This window comes from Pistacia vera, unplaced genomic scaffold (assembly GCF_008641045.1).
Source record: "Pistacia vera cultivar Batoury unplaced genomic scaffold, PisVer_v2 Contig993, whole genome shotgun sequence".
In the NCBI taxonomy this organism is placed as follows: domain Eukaryota; kingdom Viridiplantae; phylum Streptophyta; class Magnoliopsida; order Sapindales; family Anacardiaceae; genus Pistacia; species Pistacia vera.
Genome location: NW_022196882.1, coordinates 329,103 through 349,180, shown reverse-complemented (window position 1 = coordinate 349,180; position 20,078 = coordinate 329,103). Strand labels below are relative to the sequence as shown.

Genomic DNA, 20,078 nt, shown 5'->3' with positions numbered 1-20,078 from the left:
GCTGCTATGGTTTGTTTTTGCAGACCTTTTCAATGTGGCCTAGCTACTTGCATGCCCTGCATTGAACATTTGGTCTGAACCAGCACTTGTACTCTGCATGGTTCTTCTTTTTGCAGTGGGAACATGGTGCAAAACTCCTAAAGCCTACTGGTTTGTTCCCCTTAGTGCCTACTCTTTCCTTTCCTCTCGTATCTCCTATAAACCTCTTGTTTCCTCCCTCAGTTGCCTTGTTCTTTGTTGGATGAACAATGCAGCTTCACCACTGTCCTCCTGCCTCAGCTTTCTTCTTTGCTCTTGAGCTTGAAAAGCATGAACAAGTTCGGTTAAGGTAATTTGAGACAAGTCTTTGGAATCTTCTAAGGAGGAGATTTTTTATTCAAACCTCTCAAGTAGGCTTACCAATACCTTCTCCACAATTCTTTTATCAGTTATCTCTTCCCTTAGCAACCCTATCTTGTTAACCACATTCTTTAATTTATCTACATACTCCTTAACCAATTCAGCCTCTTGCATTTTCAATGTCTCAAACTCTCTCCTTAGGTTCAAAACTTGCATGTTTCCGGTTTGGGTACTTCCTCCAAATTCTTCCTTAAGCTTGTCCCAAGCTTTCTTTACTGTCTCACAAGCCATTATCCTTGTGAAGACTTGATCGATGATTGCAGTATGTAAATGGGACAGGGCTCTTAGAGCTTTTGCAGTCTCTTCTTCATGGAGTCTTATTTGGTTCAGGGTTAGGTTTGGTCCCAACTATGACGGCTGCTTCTCTTCTTCTATATAGTGCCATAGACTTTGACCTCTCAAGTAAGCCTTCATCTTAACAGCCCACCTATGGTACTGTTCTCCATTGAAGGTTGAAGGCAAGAGTGAAGCTGAACTTGTTGCCATGAAGCTTGGCTTTCGGTGTGGAGTGGACTGACTGATTGAGTGCCCAAGCTAAAGGTTTTGCAGGCCCCTTAAGATCAAAGTGATGCTCTGATACCAGTTGCTGGTTATTTAAGCATGTAAATATGGTTATACGGTAGAGGAAAAAGAGAATGGCTAGAAAGAGGAAGGACATGTATCAATTTTTATATCCATTACATTAAAATACAGCATACTCTTATAAGCATACAGATAACTGTTGTACCTAATCGCAAAACATATTTTAGTCCAAATAACTTTCTAACCATACATTCTTAGCAACCCTGATTACATCACATTAAATTGATACCAAGTTGGCAACCAAATACAAGCTGAATTCACCAAAATATATCACTTCAACATGCCTACAGAGCAACTACGTGAACTGCTCCAGACCAGCTTCCAAGCTTCAAATTCTTCTCTTTTGCCGCCAGTTCACAGCTCCAGCATAATCCATAAAATTGTTTAAAGCAAAATATCACTTCTTTGAACAAAAAGTACACCATGGAAGTCGGTCATGAACCTTCCACGGAAGGGCGATACTGGAATGAGCTTAAGAGTGGAGGGATGCTCAAGTGGGGTAAGAGGATGAATGTTCAGTTCCAGAGAAATTATGGGTAGGAGAAATTAGACGGTGATAATCCGACTCAGGATCCTATTTGTGCTATGGAGTTCAAGCTGCTCAAGGAAGCCATGGCCAAAATGGAAAGGTTATCACGTGCCTGCAGCTTGTTATTTTCCTTGATGTTGAATAATACTAATATATATGTGTTTTGTTTGGAAATCTACAAGAACATGCAGGAGCTCTTGTTAAAGAAGCAAGACGATGATGTTGCTGTTGTGAACAGTCCAAGTTCTTGTGTTACGAGTCAAAACTTTGATGATGACAACTTCTTGCTTCCATTGAAAGTAAATGATTAACTTGTGAACAGTGGATTTGATCCCAAGAGTATTGTTTATCTAACTCTTTTAAGTGTTGGATTGTTTTGTTTGGTAGGAGATGTATACAAATCTAATGAATAAGAAAGCTAAGATTGAGGAACAAATGATGGAAGTTTCACATTCTCTTAACNCTAACCATAAAACATATTTTAGTCCAAAATGGCATCCTAACCACACAAACTTAGCAACTCTGATTACATCACATTAATTTGATACAAAGTTGACAACCTAAATACATGCTGAACTCACCAAAATACTTCACTTCAGCATGCCTAAAGAACAGCTACGTGAACTGCTCCAGACCAGATTTTCAAACTTCAGCCTTTTCTTTTGCCGCCAGATCAGCTCCAGTTTAATCCAAAATAATGCTTCAAGCAAAATATCACTTCTTTGAACAGAAACCTGGGAATTTGACTTCGTTATAAATTGTTACCACTTATGTCCATGTAATTCAAATGTTTAAAATCAAGCAAGGAGGAATTTATCTTACCACAAAGCTTTGACCTCTGATAAGATTTAAAGTCAGCATATGATGGTTTGTGATTGGCAAAAGGGTTTCCAAGGTGGAGCTTGAGGACATGGCCAGTAGACTTGCTGCATACAACATCTGCCCATGTGCAACAATCTCCATCACCAATCCAAGAGGCAAGCTGACTAGAAGGATCTAGGAGATCTTGCTTCAACCTTAAAAGTGCTCGTCTCTCACTTTCGATGAAACCTACACAAGAGCTTCCATTGCAGAAGCTAATTTTGATGGTTGCTATACCTAGCAACTCAAACAAAGAAATTTGATGACACTCATGGTAACTTCTGATTGGCAAACACCTGCAAACAGAAACTACATTGAAGAGAAATGAGAATGAGACTGTTATCGGTAGAGTTCTATTTATAATTTTTTCTTTTCTTTTCATGGCAGTCAATATAACACAACTAATTAATCTCACTGACCAACTAGTGGTTTTGGAGGGAAATAATGATTAACTAACATCAAACTTTCAAAGATATACTACTGTAATATTACTTATATTTGTCTGTGATCAATTGCTGTGGAAAATTTCTAAACCTAGATTCTGAATTTTGTTACTTACATATATTGGTAAATTTTTTATTGCTAGCGTATGTTAGTATACTATTACTAAATAATTTCAGCAAAGAAACACAAGATAGCTTATAAGAATCTGCCACCGAGGTCAAGATACCGGAAATTAGAGAGATTTCCAAGTTGGCGTGGATTTATCCCCCCACAACCAGCATAAGAGAGATTAAGGTATCTTAAATTCTGCATATAACTAAGAAATAAAGGAGCCTGAATTCCATGAAAATCATTATCGCTCAAGTCCAAGGAGCACAAATGCTTTAAATCAAGTAAAGAAGGATTTATCTTCCCCCCCAACTCTATCCTCCAATCAGCTTCATTGTAAGGATAAAATGTATCATCTTTCAAATGAGGAGGTGTAAGGCTGAGCCCTAGGACATGCCTGTCAAGTTGTCACAAACAATGCCAGACCACAAACAGTATAATATATATTGCAATTTTCAACACAACTTTAGTATTTAATAACAGTCTGTGAATCAAACTGAGCATCATGGTGTTGTCAGTAGGCTGCTATATATAAATCTCTTTTGTTGCCATCATAAGAACCCAATGATCCCTGTAGCATATAATTACCCCAGCTCATCCACTGACCTAACAGTGGATTTAAGAGTAAAATTATGATAGACCTGCATCAAGATTTTAAGGAAGAAGAGAAGGCATTTATAACTGTCAAGAACTTTTATCCGTATAGTATATCCATTGACAGTTGTGAACCTCAGTGCTACATGGAATAAGGAAAGACAAGCTTTACTATATGAAACTACAAAACATAACATTTGTTTCTGGCATTCAGAAATTAAACCATGTCCACTTTACCATGATTGGAATGTCAGAATAATAAAAAGGAGAAGCTTATCAGATTTCTATGAAGCAAAGGGTTCAAGTACAATGTTGTCTACACTAAGATCACCGCGAATGGATAACAAAAAGTGACACACAGTGAACCTGACATATGTAGCTAAATGCTAGAGTATAACATATCATGTTAATCTTCGAATTCATTCCGATGTCAGTGGGTAAAAATAGATCATTTAGGAGCAAATCTTGTAGCTTTCAGCTATGCCAAGATCTTTTCAAGCTTACTAACCCGTTCTTCAGATTGCAATTCTAGTATCTTCATTGCATTTTCACTGCCATCTCTTTCACCATCCTGCATCCTCACTGTATCATGATCTTGATCACTTGCTTTACTATCAGTTGCAAGTTCACTAAGTGCCTCTGGTACAACTTTCACAATCTCAATTTCATCTTGCATCATGTTTTCCGCCAATTCTGATTGTGTTAACAACCTCATCACCTGTGGCTGAAAAAGAAATTTTTTGAGATTGACTTGACGTATGTTTAACATCTGGAACATGTCTATTATTCCCATCATCATGCTTTATACTAGATTTCATAAAATCTGCAATAGTCATAAAATCAACATTTCTTTTTTCTCCATAAAACTTGGGAGAGTTCCAGTTTGTAACAGGTTTTACATAGGGACGCCAATCGAAATCGTCTTTCACTGAATCTATTACTTTCCTCACATTCTCAACAACAATAAATTGCTCATGCCAATGAGCAAATCTGGGTTCACCCGTTTTGATCAAATTAGGCTCTGGCCTCAAGTGTAAAAACCTTTCCCAAGCCCAAATTTGGACCAACTGAAATGGTGAACGTACAGTAACAGCCAATTCATTATCTTCATCTCCCCTATTGTCAAACTTAGTTAAAGCAACAATCTTTTCTTTCAATGAACTCAAATCTTTGCAAATGCCGGAAAGAACAGCAGGTGCAAGTGCAATTCTAGTCCCTCTAGGTAAACGTACCGCAATAGGAAATACAGATTTGACAACTGCATTATGGGGGCTAAGAACAAACCTTAACAACCACAAGGTAAGAAAAGCTTCGTGTTCAATTTCACTTCCACTATCCACAAATTTCTTCATCCATGAACTATGTGATGCCTTCTTGCTTGTACTCTTGTTGAGTTCTGATCTTGCTTGATTCAATTTCTCTTCCAACTCATTCAACTCATCTATTTCAACAGGGCAAAAAACAGGGGACCCAAACACAGAGTACCCTGCAATCAGCAGATCTTCTAGAGTGATTGTAGCTTCACCTCAAGAAAAAAAATGAAACTTTTAGTTTCAGGACACCATTTCTCTTAATTTTATTGACAGAATTCAAGATCGCTTCTCGTATACCAACTTTCTCCCATGTACATTCATGTAAAGCAGCAATTTTTTCCACCCATTTTCTCCAATCTGTTTGTGGGAACCTCCATCCATGATAGGCCACTTTTTTGGCTCAAAAGTGGACGGCAAATGGTCAAGACAGTGGGAAGGAAGCTCAAAAACCACACCGTTTGAAGATTTTATGGTAGGTTTGAGAAAATGGGCTAGCTTCTTTGTAGGAATCCCATCACTTGGTGAAACCAGCAACTCTTGTCTGACTTCAACGCCAAGTCGTACCACATCCTCCATTGTTGGAACTCACAAATGATATTTAAAAAACAGTCTCTTGAAATGGGTATGTGGGTTTCTTTGTGAGCAAGTGAGACAGAAAGTCAAGAGTGAGTCTTGAAGATTAAAAATTGAAGTCTGTTTAGGGAAGACAGAAAAATATGGGATTGGTGAGTATAGGGTTCTTCATCTTTTTGCTTCAAAAGAGAGAAAGAAAAAAGTACTGGAAGTGGTTTTATTTCTGGAGTAATGAGAAGACATTCCTGGGCTGTCTTTTTATTTTCCTTTTGAAAAGTATTCATCATTGATCATTTTATTCAAGAGTCTTTTGGTTTCCTGGAGTCAAGAGTCTTTTGGTTTCTTTATTCAATTCAATTAATGGTACCCTTGTGGCCTTGAATTCAGAAAAGATAATAAAACAAAGAATATCTAGTACTATTTCTATAATTAGATTTCATATATTATCTCTTGAGTCTTGATCATCAAGCAACATTACTTCACTTGAACAAGTATTTCTTCTTGTCTGACCATATAAATGTTTCTTTCGTAGTTTCAGATATATGCTTCTCCATGCAGAAAGAATCGGTATCTATGAAGAATTTCTAATTAGGCTTTTGGCATTGCACAGTAGTAGCAAGTGTCCCGAAACCGACACTCGCATCTCCTGTTTTGCGCTCTGTTTAGAGTGGGAAATTGAAAGGAAATGATGATAATCTAAATAAAAATCACCTACCAAGTTCAGATGGGTCATTGGAAAAACCTGCAGAACATCAGATATGTTTTAATTTTCTTTAAGTCTCCCTATACTGAAGTATTGTTTCACTTGAATGAAATATATGTGCCATGGCTTAGCTAAACTAAATAATTAAATGGATTAAGGGTAAATCAGATACTCAATGATCTGATAATCAGCATTTATATTGAGATCATTTATTAATAAATTTCCATTCAAGTTTTCCTATAATTGAATTTTATAAGGTCATTCTTACATCGGCTATCAACTCTGTTTTAATTATATTTGTTTTGCAAGTATGAAACTTTTCTCTAATTACAGATATTCTTTCGTCATTTCTTTTTCATTTTCATGTTTTCCATTTCTATTTCTTTGTTAGTAGATTTTACCTTATCACTGTAATTTTTTCATTCATTCATAAATTCAAGGTTTGCATGTCCAACTCAGACGAAAATGAATGCATTAATACCTGTAGTCTGTAAAAAAGACAGCAAATATGATTTCATCATGTCTCAAATGTTCCTACCACTGGTCTAATACCTTTTTAGCACATTCAAGCTAAACTCCAAACACTAATGATTAATATTTACCTAAACAAAATACAAGGTTGTGATTAGAGGTTGATAAGAAATATATTAAAAATGCATACTATTAATAATATATATTCAGACCATTTATTGCTTAGCTGTTGAAAAAGCATGGTATTAATTTTATTTTTATTTATTATTTTTTTTTGGAGTTATTTGATAAATTTTTTACATCTATTACGAAGTTTCGTTCTAAATATATTGGATTTTCAAATTTATATCTCTGTTTTCTAAACTTGTTTACTACATTGTCATAGACAACCCTACATTTTCTCTTCCATGTCTAGTGTATACAGTGATGTGTCATATTATGGTCTGCAGAGTGAAAATGTAAAGTAAACTCATCGAAGAGAGATAGATCAATGTCAATATATATTCACTTTGTATACTTAATTTTGTATATATTCCTTTAAATAGATATTCACTTTTTCTCTACCTTATTAGATTTTACCTCTAAATTTGTATTTATTAATATTTATGTCATCTATTCAATTTTTGCATGCCCTTGTTTTAATTTTTGCATTGTTAAGAAATATAGGGTTATTTTGTTTTATTGTTTATTAAGGGTAGAATAGTCTTTTCAGTTTCCTTTGTTTAGCCTATATATAGTCTCTTTGTATTTAGGTTAAATCATTCTTTTGTATTCAATTGCATTGTGCAGTATCAATGAAACCCTAGCCTCCTCTTTTTTTCTTATTTCTTTGGACTGTTTAACATGCATGCCCAATTAAATCAAAAAGTTTAATCATTCTACAACAATTCTAGTCACTGATCAGTGTGTTGTAATCTTTTTGGTTGTAAATATGATAGCAAATATCATTTCATGACACACGTTCAAACCATTACTTACGCCTTTTTTCAGTACATACAAAGTAACCTCCAACAGAAGGGGAAAAAAAAAAAATTCTTCTAGTAACATTTTCTTACAACATTGACCAGTTTGTCCTGAAGGCCATTCAAGAATTGACAATACAAGTACCTCCATCTTTGGCTGGTGAGTAGAGAACCTATAAAACTCCAGAATCCCACAATAAATCCAAGTGCCACGCTCACAAAGAACCAGTTTACTTCATCTTCACTACCATCTTTCTCTCCTCTATTATGACCGTTGAGTGCTGGAACAGTCACAGTACAATTATTAGGAAGTGGAGGTCCACAAAGTTGGTTTCCAGTAAAACAGGATGCATCAAAGCCACTTAATTGAGTGCTTGAAGGAATTCTTCCAGTTAAGTGGTTGTCAGATAAGTTCAAGTCCCTCAAAAAGGTCAAACTTGAAAGGCTTTGTGGGATTTCACCTGAAAGTTGATTTCTGGAGAAATCAATAGACTCTACATACCTCATAGCACCAATGTTCTCTGGAATTCTTCCAGTAAAATCATTGTGTGACAAGTTCAATGACTGCAATCTTGAAAGATTTGTCACTTCCATAGGAATTTGTCCGAAGAACTTATTTTTTGAAAGGTCTATAACTCTCACAAACTTCAGAATTGTGCTATATTCAACCATCTGACCATTCTTCACAAGTAGTTCACTCTCGAAATATGTTGATAAATAACCTGCATTAGTTTCATAATTCATATCGTTTTCCTCATTGGAACTCTTTGTCTTCATGGCACTGAAGTTATTGATGCATCTTGGTATGGTTCCAAAGAAGTTGTTATCTGCTAGGTCTAAGATTTGCAGAGAATGGAGATTACAAAGTTCTTTTGGTAAATGGCCAGAAAACTTATTTGATCTAAGGTTGAGAATCTTCATTCTTGAAAACCTCTCTCCAACCCACACCTTGAGATTTCCAACAAACTCATTTTCACCCAAATCAAGCGATACCATCTGCGTACAATTTTTGAGTGACACAGGAATTGTTCCAAAAAAGTGGTTTTTGCGAAGGTTTAACCATTTAAGAGAACTTAAAGTCCCAATAGAAGCTGGAAGCTTACCCATGAATCTATTGTTACCTAAATTCAAGACTTTTAAGGCTTTCAAATTCATCCAACAATCAGGTATAACTTCTGACAAAAAGTTGTTGTTAAGGATGAGAATTTGCATCTTGCGCTTTGACTCATTCATCATATCACACAAGAAACGGAAAATTGATCCTGACAAAACATTGTTGGAAAGATCAAGCAGATGCAAATGGAAGGGCACAAGAGGCATTGAACCTGATAAATTATTTGAATTCAAGTCAAGCACTTGAAGTTGAGTTGACTCTATTAAATTTGGAATCTGCCCATAGATTTGGTTGTGAGAGAGATTTACAAACTTGAAAGGAATTTTGAATAAAAATGTTGGGATGGCATCTTTAATTCTTGAATCGGATATGTTAAGATATTCTAAATGCTTTTGTGAACGAAGCCACAGTGGAAATTGTGGCCCTAAATGACAAGATCCCAATCCTAGAGATTCAAGTTTAAAAGGAGGAACCCAATGAGGACTGACTTGGAATATTAATGAATTTCCAGATGCATGAANTGGTTTTCTTTGTTTTTTGATTATGGCTACTGAAAGAGACGATTCGCTTCAGTCTGTGAGTGTGAGGTTAGATGGAAAGAATTATTCGTATTGGAGTTATGTGAGGAGAAATTTTCTTAAGGGTAAAAAGATGTGGGGATCTGTTGGTAGAACTTCTGTGAAACCTAAGAATACTGATGAGGGTTATGCTACTTTGATAGATGTCTGGGAAGCAAATAATGCAAAAATTATTACTTGGATTAACAATTTTGTTAAGCATTCCATAGGTACACAGTTGGTGAAGTATGAGACAGCAAAGGAGGTTTGGGATCATCTGCAAAGGTTATTTACTTAATCAAATGTTGCAAAGCAGTATCAATTGGAGAATGACATAAGAGCTCTTCAGCAGAAGAATATGAGTATTCAGGAGTTTTATTCTGCTATGACAGATCTTTGGGATCAGTTGACTCTTACAGAATCTGTAGAATTAAAGGCACGTGGTGCCTATATTGCTTGTAGAGAACAGCAATAGTTGGTATAGTTTTTAACGACACTTCACAGTGATTTTGAAGGACTTAGAGGTTCAATTTTGCATCGTTCTCCACTTCCTTCTGTTGACTCAGTTGTCAGTGAGTTATTGGCTGAAGAAATACGTCTTAAGTCTTATTCTAAAAAGGGAATTCTTTCTACTTCTAATCCTTCTATGTTAGCAATATCTTCTAAGCCACTCTTTAATAATCAAAATAAGCCTTTAATAATCAAAATAAGCCTTTAATAATCAAAATAAGCCTTACACAAGGATTGCCTTGGATGAGTGCAGTTTTTGTAAGCAGAAAGGTCATTGGAAGGCTCAGTGTCCTAAGTTGAGACAGCAGAATCAATCGCAGCAGCAATCTCAAGCTTGGAAGCCTGGCAACCAGTCACAATCTAATGCTCATAGACCATCTTAGGGTTACAAACCACCACAGTCTAATACTGTAGTAGTAGTTTCATCAGGTCCTTTCATCGATCCTAGTACTTTGGCTGAGCAATTTCAGAAGTTTCTCTCCTTACAGCCACAAGCTATGTCTGCTTCTACTTCTGTAGGTCAGTTCCCTCATAATTCTTCAGGTATGTCACATTCTGTATGGGCCTTGGATTCTGGTGCTTCACATCATATGTCTCCAGATTCTTCATCTTTTGCTTCTATGTCTCCTTCGTCTTTTATTCCTATCATGACTGCTAATGGCACTCCTATGCCTTTAGTACGTGTTGGTTCTGTTGTCACACCTCACTTGTCTCTCTCTAATGTTTATCATATTCCGAAACTCACATTAAATCTTGCTTCTGTTGGTCAGTTATGTGATTCTGGTAATTTAGTCACATTTTCCTCTTCTTCTTGTTATGTGCAGGATCTACAGTCTCGGAAGTTGATTGGGACAAGCCGTAGGAAGGGGGGACCATATATTTTGGATGAGTTAAAAGTGCCAGTTGCTGCTGCTACTAGTGTTGATGCTGCTGCTACTAGTGTTGATTTGTCTTCTTTTCGTTTGAGTCCTTCTTCTTCTAGTTTTTGTTTATGGCATTCTTATTTAGGTCATGTTTCGTCCTCTCGTTTGAGATTTTTGGCATCCACAAGGGCTTTAGGAAATTTGCAAACTTGTGATATTTCTAATTGTAGTGGATGTAAACTGGCAAAATTTTCAGCTTTACCTTTTAATCAAAGTATTTCTGTTTCTTCTTCTCCATTTGATTTGATTCATTCTTATGTATGGGGCCCTTCTCCTATTGCCACAAAAGGAGGGTATCGCTATTATGTTTCTTTTATTGATGATCATACTCGTTATTGTTGGGTTTGTTTAATGAAACATCGTTCTGAATTCTTTGAGATATATACAGCCTTTCGAAGCTCTTTTCAAAACTCAACATTCTGTTGTTATCAAATGTTTTCAGTGTGATTTGGGTGGGGAATACACTTCTTATAAATTTTGTGAGTTGCTTGCCTTAGATGGAACTGTTCACCAAACTTCTTGTACAGATACTCCTGAGCAAAATGGTGTTGCTTAAAGAAAACATAGGCACATTGTTGAAACTGCTCGTTCTCTCTTGTTGTCTGCTTCTATTCCTAGTGTATTTTGGGGTGAAGCTGTTCTTATTGCTATTTCATCTTCTCATATTTTAGGTTTTTCTCCTTTCGAAAAGTTGTATGGGTACGCCCCTGATTATTCTTTCTTTAGAGTTTTTGGTTGTACTTGTTTCGTTCTTTGTCCTCATGTAGAACGCAGCAAGCTGTCCTCTCGATCTGTTATTTGTGTCTTTCTTGGTTATGATGAAGGTAAAAAGGGGTATCATTGTTTTGATCCAATAACTCAGAAACTTTATGTGTCTCGTCATGTTGTTTTTCTTGAGCATATACCTTTCTTTTCTATTTAATCCACTACTTATAACTTGACTAGATCTGATCTTATTCGTATGGATCATTTTTCTGAGGATTCTGATAGTTCGTCATCTTAGGTTCTTAGTACTTAAAATACCCCTTCTCATGTTCTTACCCCGTTACCTTTACATTATACTCGACCAATTCGTACTGATCATTCTATAGGTATTGGCACTTTACTCTCCAGCACACCTGAAGCTCCCTCTTCTCCTATGGTCCCTTAAGCTCTGTCTGAGATTGTGGATCCACCGCTATGTCAATCCATACGCATTCGTAAGTCCACAAAGTTACCAAATTTTGCTTATTCTTGTTATTCTTCATCTTTTACTTCCTTTTTAGCTTCTATTCATTGTCTCTCTGAGCCCTCTTCCTATAAAGAGGCAATTCTTGATCCTCTTTGGCAACAAGCTATGGATGAGGAACTTTCTGCTTTGCATAAGACAGGTACTTGCGATTTGGTTCCTCTACCTCCTGGTAAGAATGTTGTTGGTTTTCGTTGGGTGTATAAGATCAAGACTAATTCTGATGGATCTATTGAGCGATACAAAGCTAGGTTGGTTGCAAAAGGGTACTCTCAACAGTATGGTATGGATTATGAGGAGACATTTGCTCCTGTTGCAAAAATGACTACTATTCGTACTCTTATTACAGTAGTTTTGGTTCGTCAATGGTATATTTGTTAGTGTATGCCCTAAGAACCAATCGTGTCGTCAGTTCCAAGGCATTATGTTTTGTATATATATGTTAATGTATATATTTTGTATATACATTTTATCTTATCAATAAAAGAAAGTGTTCTTATTTCACATGTGGTTTATTGCTTCATTTATATATATGTATTACATGTGAAATGCCTGGATGATACAAATCTTTAGAAGATCAAAATCATCAAAGTATTCCCTACATAGGTAATATTAATTGGGCAATAATATTACATAGTAGGCATGCTGAATGCCTCCGTAGAATATCATGTGATGATATTAGTGTGGGTAATTATAAAAGTTATATCACTAGGGCATTAGTATGGATACGCGGTTAGTGAACTGTTTATCGAATATGACCATTTATGATTAATCACATGGATATTTAAAACATAGTCAATGATTTATCATAAAATCATACTAGTGTATTATTAATCCTTAGACCTGAGATATCATGGTTGGATTCTGCATAAACACATATGGTTCATATGGTGAATAAACACGAGACTAATCATGTCATGTGTTAATAAGCCGATTTGGCCATGTGTTGTTTATGTGTGAGGACAAGTGATAGTCAAGATGGGATCCGTTGACTTGGTATAGATTGTTCCTAGACAAATGTCAAGATACATTGGAAAAGGGAAATCTTCGGCCAAGGTATATAAAATGTTACTTGAAAGGTTATTTCTTGGTGACACGTTCCATATGTATTGATTGTCAATTTGATATAAAATTAAGATAAGGATTTTGACATACCATGAATCTATTCTTAATTGGGATTAGACAACGGAAGGATTTGATTATACAACGTGTATGATTATAAAAGGGTTTGTTGGAGTATATTTTCATTGTGACTTAAGGGTTATGGAGCATTGCTAGATGTCTACCATAATCAGTGGGAGTTTTGTTCATAAAGATTTATGACAAAACATATCGAAATAGACTGTGATATTGGGCTCAGGGCTAGGCCACAGTGAACCTAAGAGGTCACACATAAAAACTAAGGAGAATGGAGAAATAGCCAAAGAGAGTTGATTATCCAAGGTTAGCTATCACCTACCAAGGGTAATAAAGTTATTTATATTATTATCATTGAATTAGATTCAATGGAGGGTTATATTATTTATTATGAATAATTTAAGAGCTAAATTGCTAATTGGAATTCAATGGAATTCCAATTCATAATTAATCATTTTCTTTATATGAAATTGATTTAGTAATGGGTTGTAATTGTAAACATATGAACAATTTAAGGGTTAAATTGTTATGTGAACAATTTAAGAATTAAATTGTTAATTGTGATTAAATGTTAATCCCATGTTGTTATTTAAAGAAGTATAACAACTTCATAATAATTATGGAATTATTTACAACTCCAAAAACAATTATAGAATTGTTTAAAGAAGTCCAAAACAATTATTGAATTGTTTACAAGGCTACATATATAAAGAAAATGATATATCAATTTTTGTGTAGAGATCAAAATCTCTAAGAACCCTAAATCTCTCTTTTGGCCTAATTCTTCTTCTACCTTGGTGTGGATACTCTTTTGTTTAATTTCTCTTGAAATTAAAAGTCTCTAAGGTTATTAAGGACTTAAGGTAACATGTTATACCTTACTTATTTCCAATTTGATTGAATTTTTTTTTTCAAACTATGAATATACATGTTATAGTATCACATGCATCATTCTCCATGTATTCCATCTTGCAATATCTCTCAACTTGATGTTAAAAATTCCTTCATGAATGGATATCTTCAAGAAGAAGTTTATATGGCGCCCTTCCCTGGTGTTTCACATGATTCTGGGTATGTTTGCAAGCTCAAGAAAGCGTTATATGGTCTTAAACAAGCACCTCGTACTTGGTTTGAGAAATTTTCTGTTGTGATCTCTTCCCTTGGATTTGCTTCTAGTATTCATGATTATGCTCTTTTTGTTAAGTGCACTGATGCAGGTCGTATCATTCTGTCTTTATATATTGATGACATGATTATTACTGGTGATGATATTAATGGTATTTCAGTTTTGAAGACAGAGTTAGCTAGACATTTTGAAATGAAGGATTTGGGTTCTCTACGATATTTCTTGGGTATTGAGTAGCCTACTCACCTAGAGGTTATCTTCTTCTCAGTTGAAATATGTTGCAGATATTTGAGGGGTAGACTTACTGATAATACGACTGTAGATACTCCGATTGAGGTTAACGCAAAGTATTCTTCTTCTGATGGTTTACCTTTGTCAAATCCTACTCATACGTACTATTGTTGAGAGTTGGTATATTCACTATTACTCATCCAGATATTGCATATGTTGTTCATGTTGTTAGTCAGTTTGTTGCTTCTCTTACTATAGTTCATTGGGCAGCTGTTCTTCATATTTTGCGGTATCTTCGGGTACAGTCTTTCAGAGTCTTTTACTTCCATCACTCTTCCTTGGAGCTGCGTGCATTTGATGCTGATCATGGCCGTGATCCCATAGATTGCAGGTCTGTTACTGGTTTCATATCTTTTGGGTGGTTCTCTTATTTCTTGGAAGAGCAAGAAACAATCTATTGTTTCTCAATCTTCAACCGAAGCAGAATACGTGCTATGGCATCTACTACCAAGAGATTGTTGGTTACGTTGGTTACTTGCAGATATGGGAGTTTCGCTTTCTCATCCCACCCCTATGTATTGTGACAACTAGAGTTCTATTCAGATTGCTCACAACTCGGTTTTTCATGAACGAACTAAGCACATTGAGATCGATTGTCACCTTACTCGTCATCATCTCAAGCATGGCACCATTACCTTGCCCTTTGTTTTCTTCTTTGCAGATTGCATATTCTTTACCAAGTCGCATTCATTTCCCATTTTCGTCTTAGTTGGAAAACTCTCTATGCTTGTAGCCGCTGCATCGTGAGTTTGAGGGGAGATGTTAAGAAAATAAGGTTATGTTTTATTGTTTATTAAGGGTAGAAGTTCTTTTCAGTTTCCTTTGTTTAGCCTATATATAGTCTCTTTGTATTTAGGTTAAATCATCTTTTGTATTCAATTGCATTGTGCAGTATCAATGAAACCCTAGCCTCCTCTTTTTTTCTTATTTCTTTGGACTGTTTAACATGCATGCCCAATTAAATCAAAAAGTTTAATCATTCTACAACAATTCTAGTCACTGATCAGTGTGTTGTAATCTTTTTGGTTGTAAATATGTAGCAAATATCTTTCATGACACACGTTCAAACCATTACTTACGCCTTTTTTCAGTACATACAAAGTAACCTCCAACAGAAGGGGAAAAAAAAAAAATTTCTAGTAACATTTTTACAACATGACAGTTTGTCCTGAAGGCCATTCAAGAATTGACAATACAAGTACCTCCATCTTTGGCTGGTGAGTAGAGAACCTATAAAACTCCAGAATCCCCCAATAAATCCAAGTGCCACGCTCACAAAGAACCAGTTTACTTCATCTTCACTACCATCTTTCTCTCCTCTATTATGACCGTTGAGTGCTGGAACAGTACAGTACAATTATTAGGAAGTGGAGGTCCACAAAGTTGGTTTCCAGTAAAACAGGATGCATCAAAGCCACTTAATTGAGTGCTTGAAGGAATTCTTCCAGTTAAGTGGTTGTCAGATAAGTTCAAGTCCCTCAAAAAGGTCAAACTTGAAAGGCTTTGTGGGATTTCACCTGAAAGTTGATTTCTGGAGAAATCAATAGACTCTACATACCTCATAGCACCAATGTTCTCTGGAATTCTTCCAGTAAAATCATTGTGTGACAAGTTCAATGATGCAATCTTGAAAGATTTGTCACTTCCATAGGAATTTGTCGAAGAACTTATTTTTTGAAAGGTCTATAACTCTCACAAACTTCAGAATTGTGCTATATTCAACATCTGACCATTCTTCACAAGTAGTTCACTCTCGAAATATGTGATAAATAACTGCATTAGTTCATAATTCATATCGTTTTCCTCATTGGAACTCTTTGTCTTCATGGCACTGAAGTTATTGATGCATCTTGGTATGGTTCCAAAGAAGTTGTTATCTGCTAGGTCTAAGATTTGCAGAGAATGGAGATTACAAAGTTCTTTGGTAAATGGCCAGAAAACTTATTTGATCTAAGGTTGAGAATCTTCATTCTTGAAAACCTCTCTCCAACCCACACCTTGAGATTTCCAACAAACTCATTTTCACCCAAATCAAGCGATACCATCTGCTACAATTTTTGAGTGACACAGGAATTGTTCCAAAAAAGTGGTTTTTGCGAAGGTTTAACCATTTAAGAGAACTTAAAGTCCCAATAGAAGCTGGAAGCTTACCCATGACTTATTGTTACCTAAATTCAAGACTTTTAAGGCTTTCAAATTCATCCAACAATCAGGTATAACTTTGACAAAAAGTTGTTGTTAAGGATGAGAATTTGCATCTTGCGTTGACTCATTCTCATATCACACAAGAAACGGAAAATTGATCTGACAAAACATTGTTGGAAAGATCAAGCAGATGCAAATGGAAGGGCACAAGAGGCATTGAACCTGATAAATTATTTGAATTCAAGTCAAGCACTTGAAGTTGAGTTGACTCTATTAAAATGGAATCTGCCCATAGATTTGGTTGTGAGAGAGATTTACAAACCTGAAAGGAATTTTGAATAAAAATGTTGGGATGGCATCTTATTCTTGAATCGGATATGTTAAGATATTTTAAATGCTTTTGTGGACGAAGCCATAGTGGAAATGAGGCCCAAATGGCAAGATCCCAATCCTAGGGATTCGAGTTTAAAAGGAGGAACCCAATGAGGACTGATTGGAATATTAATGAATTTCCAGATGCATAAAATGCAACTAATCTTGTCCGATACGAAAAATGCATCTCAGAAACTATTCCATTCAATTTGTTATGGCCAACATGAAAAATTTTAATGACGATAGTTCTCCTAAAGTGAACGGATAGGACCTGAAATAGAATTGTTACGTAGAAAAAGAGTATCTAACTTTTTAAATTGTCCAAGTCTACCCGTATTGACCAAAAACTTGACTTTCTTCCAAATCCAAAATCTCTAGTACATCTGAAACACATCTAGAGAAAATATCAATGACATCAGATATTGGTTGGCTTAGATTGACAAATGAGATACTGATTAACCTTAAGTTGCAAAGTCGTCCCATTGATCTTGGGATTCCACCTTCAAATCCATTTGATGAGAGATCAAGCTCTTCTATAGATGTCAGATTTCCTAGAATCCCTAACGTGCCTTTCAACCAATTATCATCAAGAGAAAGTCCTTGGAGACTTCTAAGTCTGTAAAACCAATTGGGTATTGAAGAATTGAAATTATTTCCAGATAAACCAAGATATCTAAGGGAAGTCAAGTTTTGAAGTCCATAAGGAATTGGACCTTCAAAATAATTATCACTCATATCAAGGGTCTCAAGAAACGAAAAATTTACAGTGGGAAGTTGAGAAAAATGATGAATTCCACAATAACGCAATTTTAACACTACTAGAGAAGGGAGTGTATTGATCACATGCAGCCAATCAGAGGATTGGCTGAGATCCACACCACTCAAGTCAAGGTGTTCCAACAAAGAAAGACGAGATAACCACCCTAAATATTCAACATCTAAACTGCTATCGAGGGCAAGATACTGCAGATTAGAGAGGTTTCCTAGCTGTTGAGGAATTATACCTCGGAAAAAATTTTGAGAAAGATCAAGGTATCTTAAATTGTGCATATAACAAAGGAATTCAGGAATCTGACCATCAAAATTGTTATTGCTCAAGTCCAATGAGCGCAAATACTTTAAATCAAGCAAAGAGGGATTTACCTTACCAACCAGCTCTGATTCAAATTCATTGTTAGAAACAGGTTCATTATCATTCAACCGAGGAGTTGTAAGTTTGAGCTCAAGGACATGGCCTGTCACGTTGTCACAAAAAATGCCAGACCATGTACAGCAATCTCCATGACCAGAAGTCCAAGAGGCAAGCCGGTTGGAAGGATCTATTAGATCTTTCTTGAACCTTAAAAGAGCTTGTCTCTCACTTTCAATGCAACCCCGGTAAGAGCTTCCTCCGCAGAAGCTAATGTTGAGGGTTGTGGAAATGAAAAGAAAGGCAAGAAAAATGCTCATGGTTTTCATTTGCATAGGAAAAGGAATTGAGCATGAGAATATTATTATTAGTGGCGTGCTATTTATAGAGTTTCCATTCACTGAACCACTAACTAGTTTGTCCAGAAATCAATTTTAAAACTTGCAGGAAATTTCTTTGATCTTTACTGATGACATCAAGATTTTAAAGATGTCAGTGGGCCACGTGGCTCCAAGATCCCCTGTTTCAAAGATAAGGGACCCCCATGGCCTCATAGTCAATTGACCCGAATTAATAATTACTTCTGCATCAAAATTTCAAAGATATGGGACCCCGTGGCCTCATAATATAGACGTGGAAAATATAAGTAATTTTGAAAAATTGCTCTGTTAAAGAAAGAAAACAAAAAACAAAATAATTGGTATCATTTACAAATGATCAATAATATCTCATTACACATTTTAGAAAAGATGCAAATACTTCTAATTTTAGTACGTCCAATAAACAGAGTAGACTTCAAATCAATTAAAGAGGACAAAATATGAAACTTTGATTTTTCTTACTGTCCATTTCAACATTTCACACAACATTTTGGAGAAAGAAAAGATATAGAATATTTCAATAATTTCTGTTCCAAAAATTATCTTCTGGGAGAGGTCTTCAAACTCATTTTCTCAAGGCTTTCTTTATTAGCGTGGTGATTAATTAGCATGGAGTTAATTATGCATGTGAATGCATAAAGTTATTCTTATTGACCACAATGGAGGCTTTGCTCTTTCCTCACAAATCACACCACATTACAATTCACACCTAACAAAAAAGATCTCTTCTCCAAGTCCAATACATTCTTTGACCGAGTTAGCATATAATGTTTACCATTTATTCATGTATAAAGCTTGACGACATATTGTCTATCAAAAATTTAACCAAAGACATTCATGCCTTCTATAAATTTTCTATAGCTTGCCGTTCATATTTTATAAAGTTGTGTAGTATTTGATTAGTTTGTTGAGAAATATTCCTAGTGTCCGATTCTAATTACTTTAGTTATCTACTCTATTTCGGGCCCTTGTTTCAATTTCAAATCAAATTAGAAATTAAAGAGATAGTTTGTTTATCACCATTAAATCACCAAGAAATTAAGAATGATTAAAGTACATGGAAAATACTTGGCACTAGAAGCTATCTATGAAGTAAACAGAAAGTATCATGGGCGACATTTGATTTCATACTAAAGTATCATGGGCGACATTTGATTTCATACTACAGAAGCAGCTACAACTTTTCATCCATCCAATTAATTCCAATGGTTCACATTAATAAATTTTTTCGACTCTATGTCAAATCCTACTCAGCTGACCCAATTAAATCTATTCATCCATCAAACTTCTCATGAATGACCAATTTAATTGCTCAGCTTATCCAGCTCATCTTTGAAAAGTAGGACCTCACAGTATTTTCCACGTAAGTATCAAGAAAGTCTTACCGTTGATTTAAAGGACATTTAATTAGTCAATAAAGGTTTACAATAGTGTATGGGTCAAAAATCATATTGAGCCTGACGAGGACCAATAATGAAATAAACATCTTATGGCCCAATGCCTTAGCCCAATTCTGGTTGGGTCTATGCTTAAATCCACCTTGTTAACTGACCACTATATGAGGTTGGCTATCCTACGAGTTAAGCTAAATCGAGTTCTAGCACATTAGCCCACATCAGTCCAAAAA

General features: G+C 35.6%; 2 protein-coding genes across 2 annotated transcripts; both read right to left on the bottom strand.

The window, feature by feature from the left end:
• Positions 1 to 7,614: 7,614 nt before the first annotated feature.
• On the bottom strand, positions 7,615 to 8,859 carry LOC116121535 (receptor-like protein EIX2). Its single transcript, XM_031407485.1, has one exon. The coding sequence runs from the start codon at positions 8,857 to 8,859 to the stop codon at positions 7,615 to 7,617; it is 1,245 nt and encodes a 414-aa protein (XP_031263345.1).
• Positions 8,860 to 17,269: 8,410 nt separating this feature from the next.
• Positions 17,270 to 18,391, bottom strand: LOC116121533 (receptor-like protein EIX2). Its single transcript, XM_031407484.1, has one exon. The coding sequence runs from the start codon at positions 18,389 to 18,391 to the stop codon at positions 17,270 to 17,272; it is 1,122 nt and encodes a 373-aa protein (XP_031263344.1).
• Positions 18,392 to 20,078: the final 1,687 nt, after the last annotated feature.

Excerpts from the sequence above, each read along its gene's own strand:
- LOC116121535 (XM_031407485.1), bottom strand. The coding sequence starts at position 8,859 with ATGCCTCTTGTGCCCTTCCATTTGCATCTGCTTGATCTTTCCAACAAT.
- LOC116121533 (XM_031407484.1), bottom strand. The coding sequence starts at position 18,391 with ATGAGCATTTTTCTTGCCTTTCTTTTCATTTCCACAACCCTCAACATT.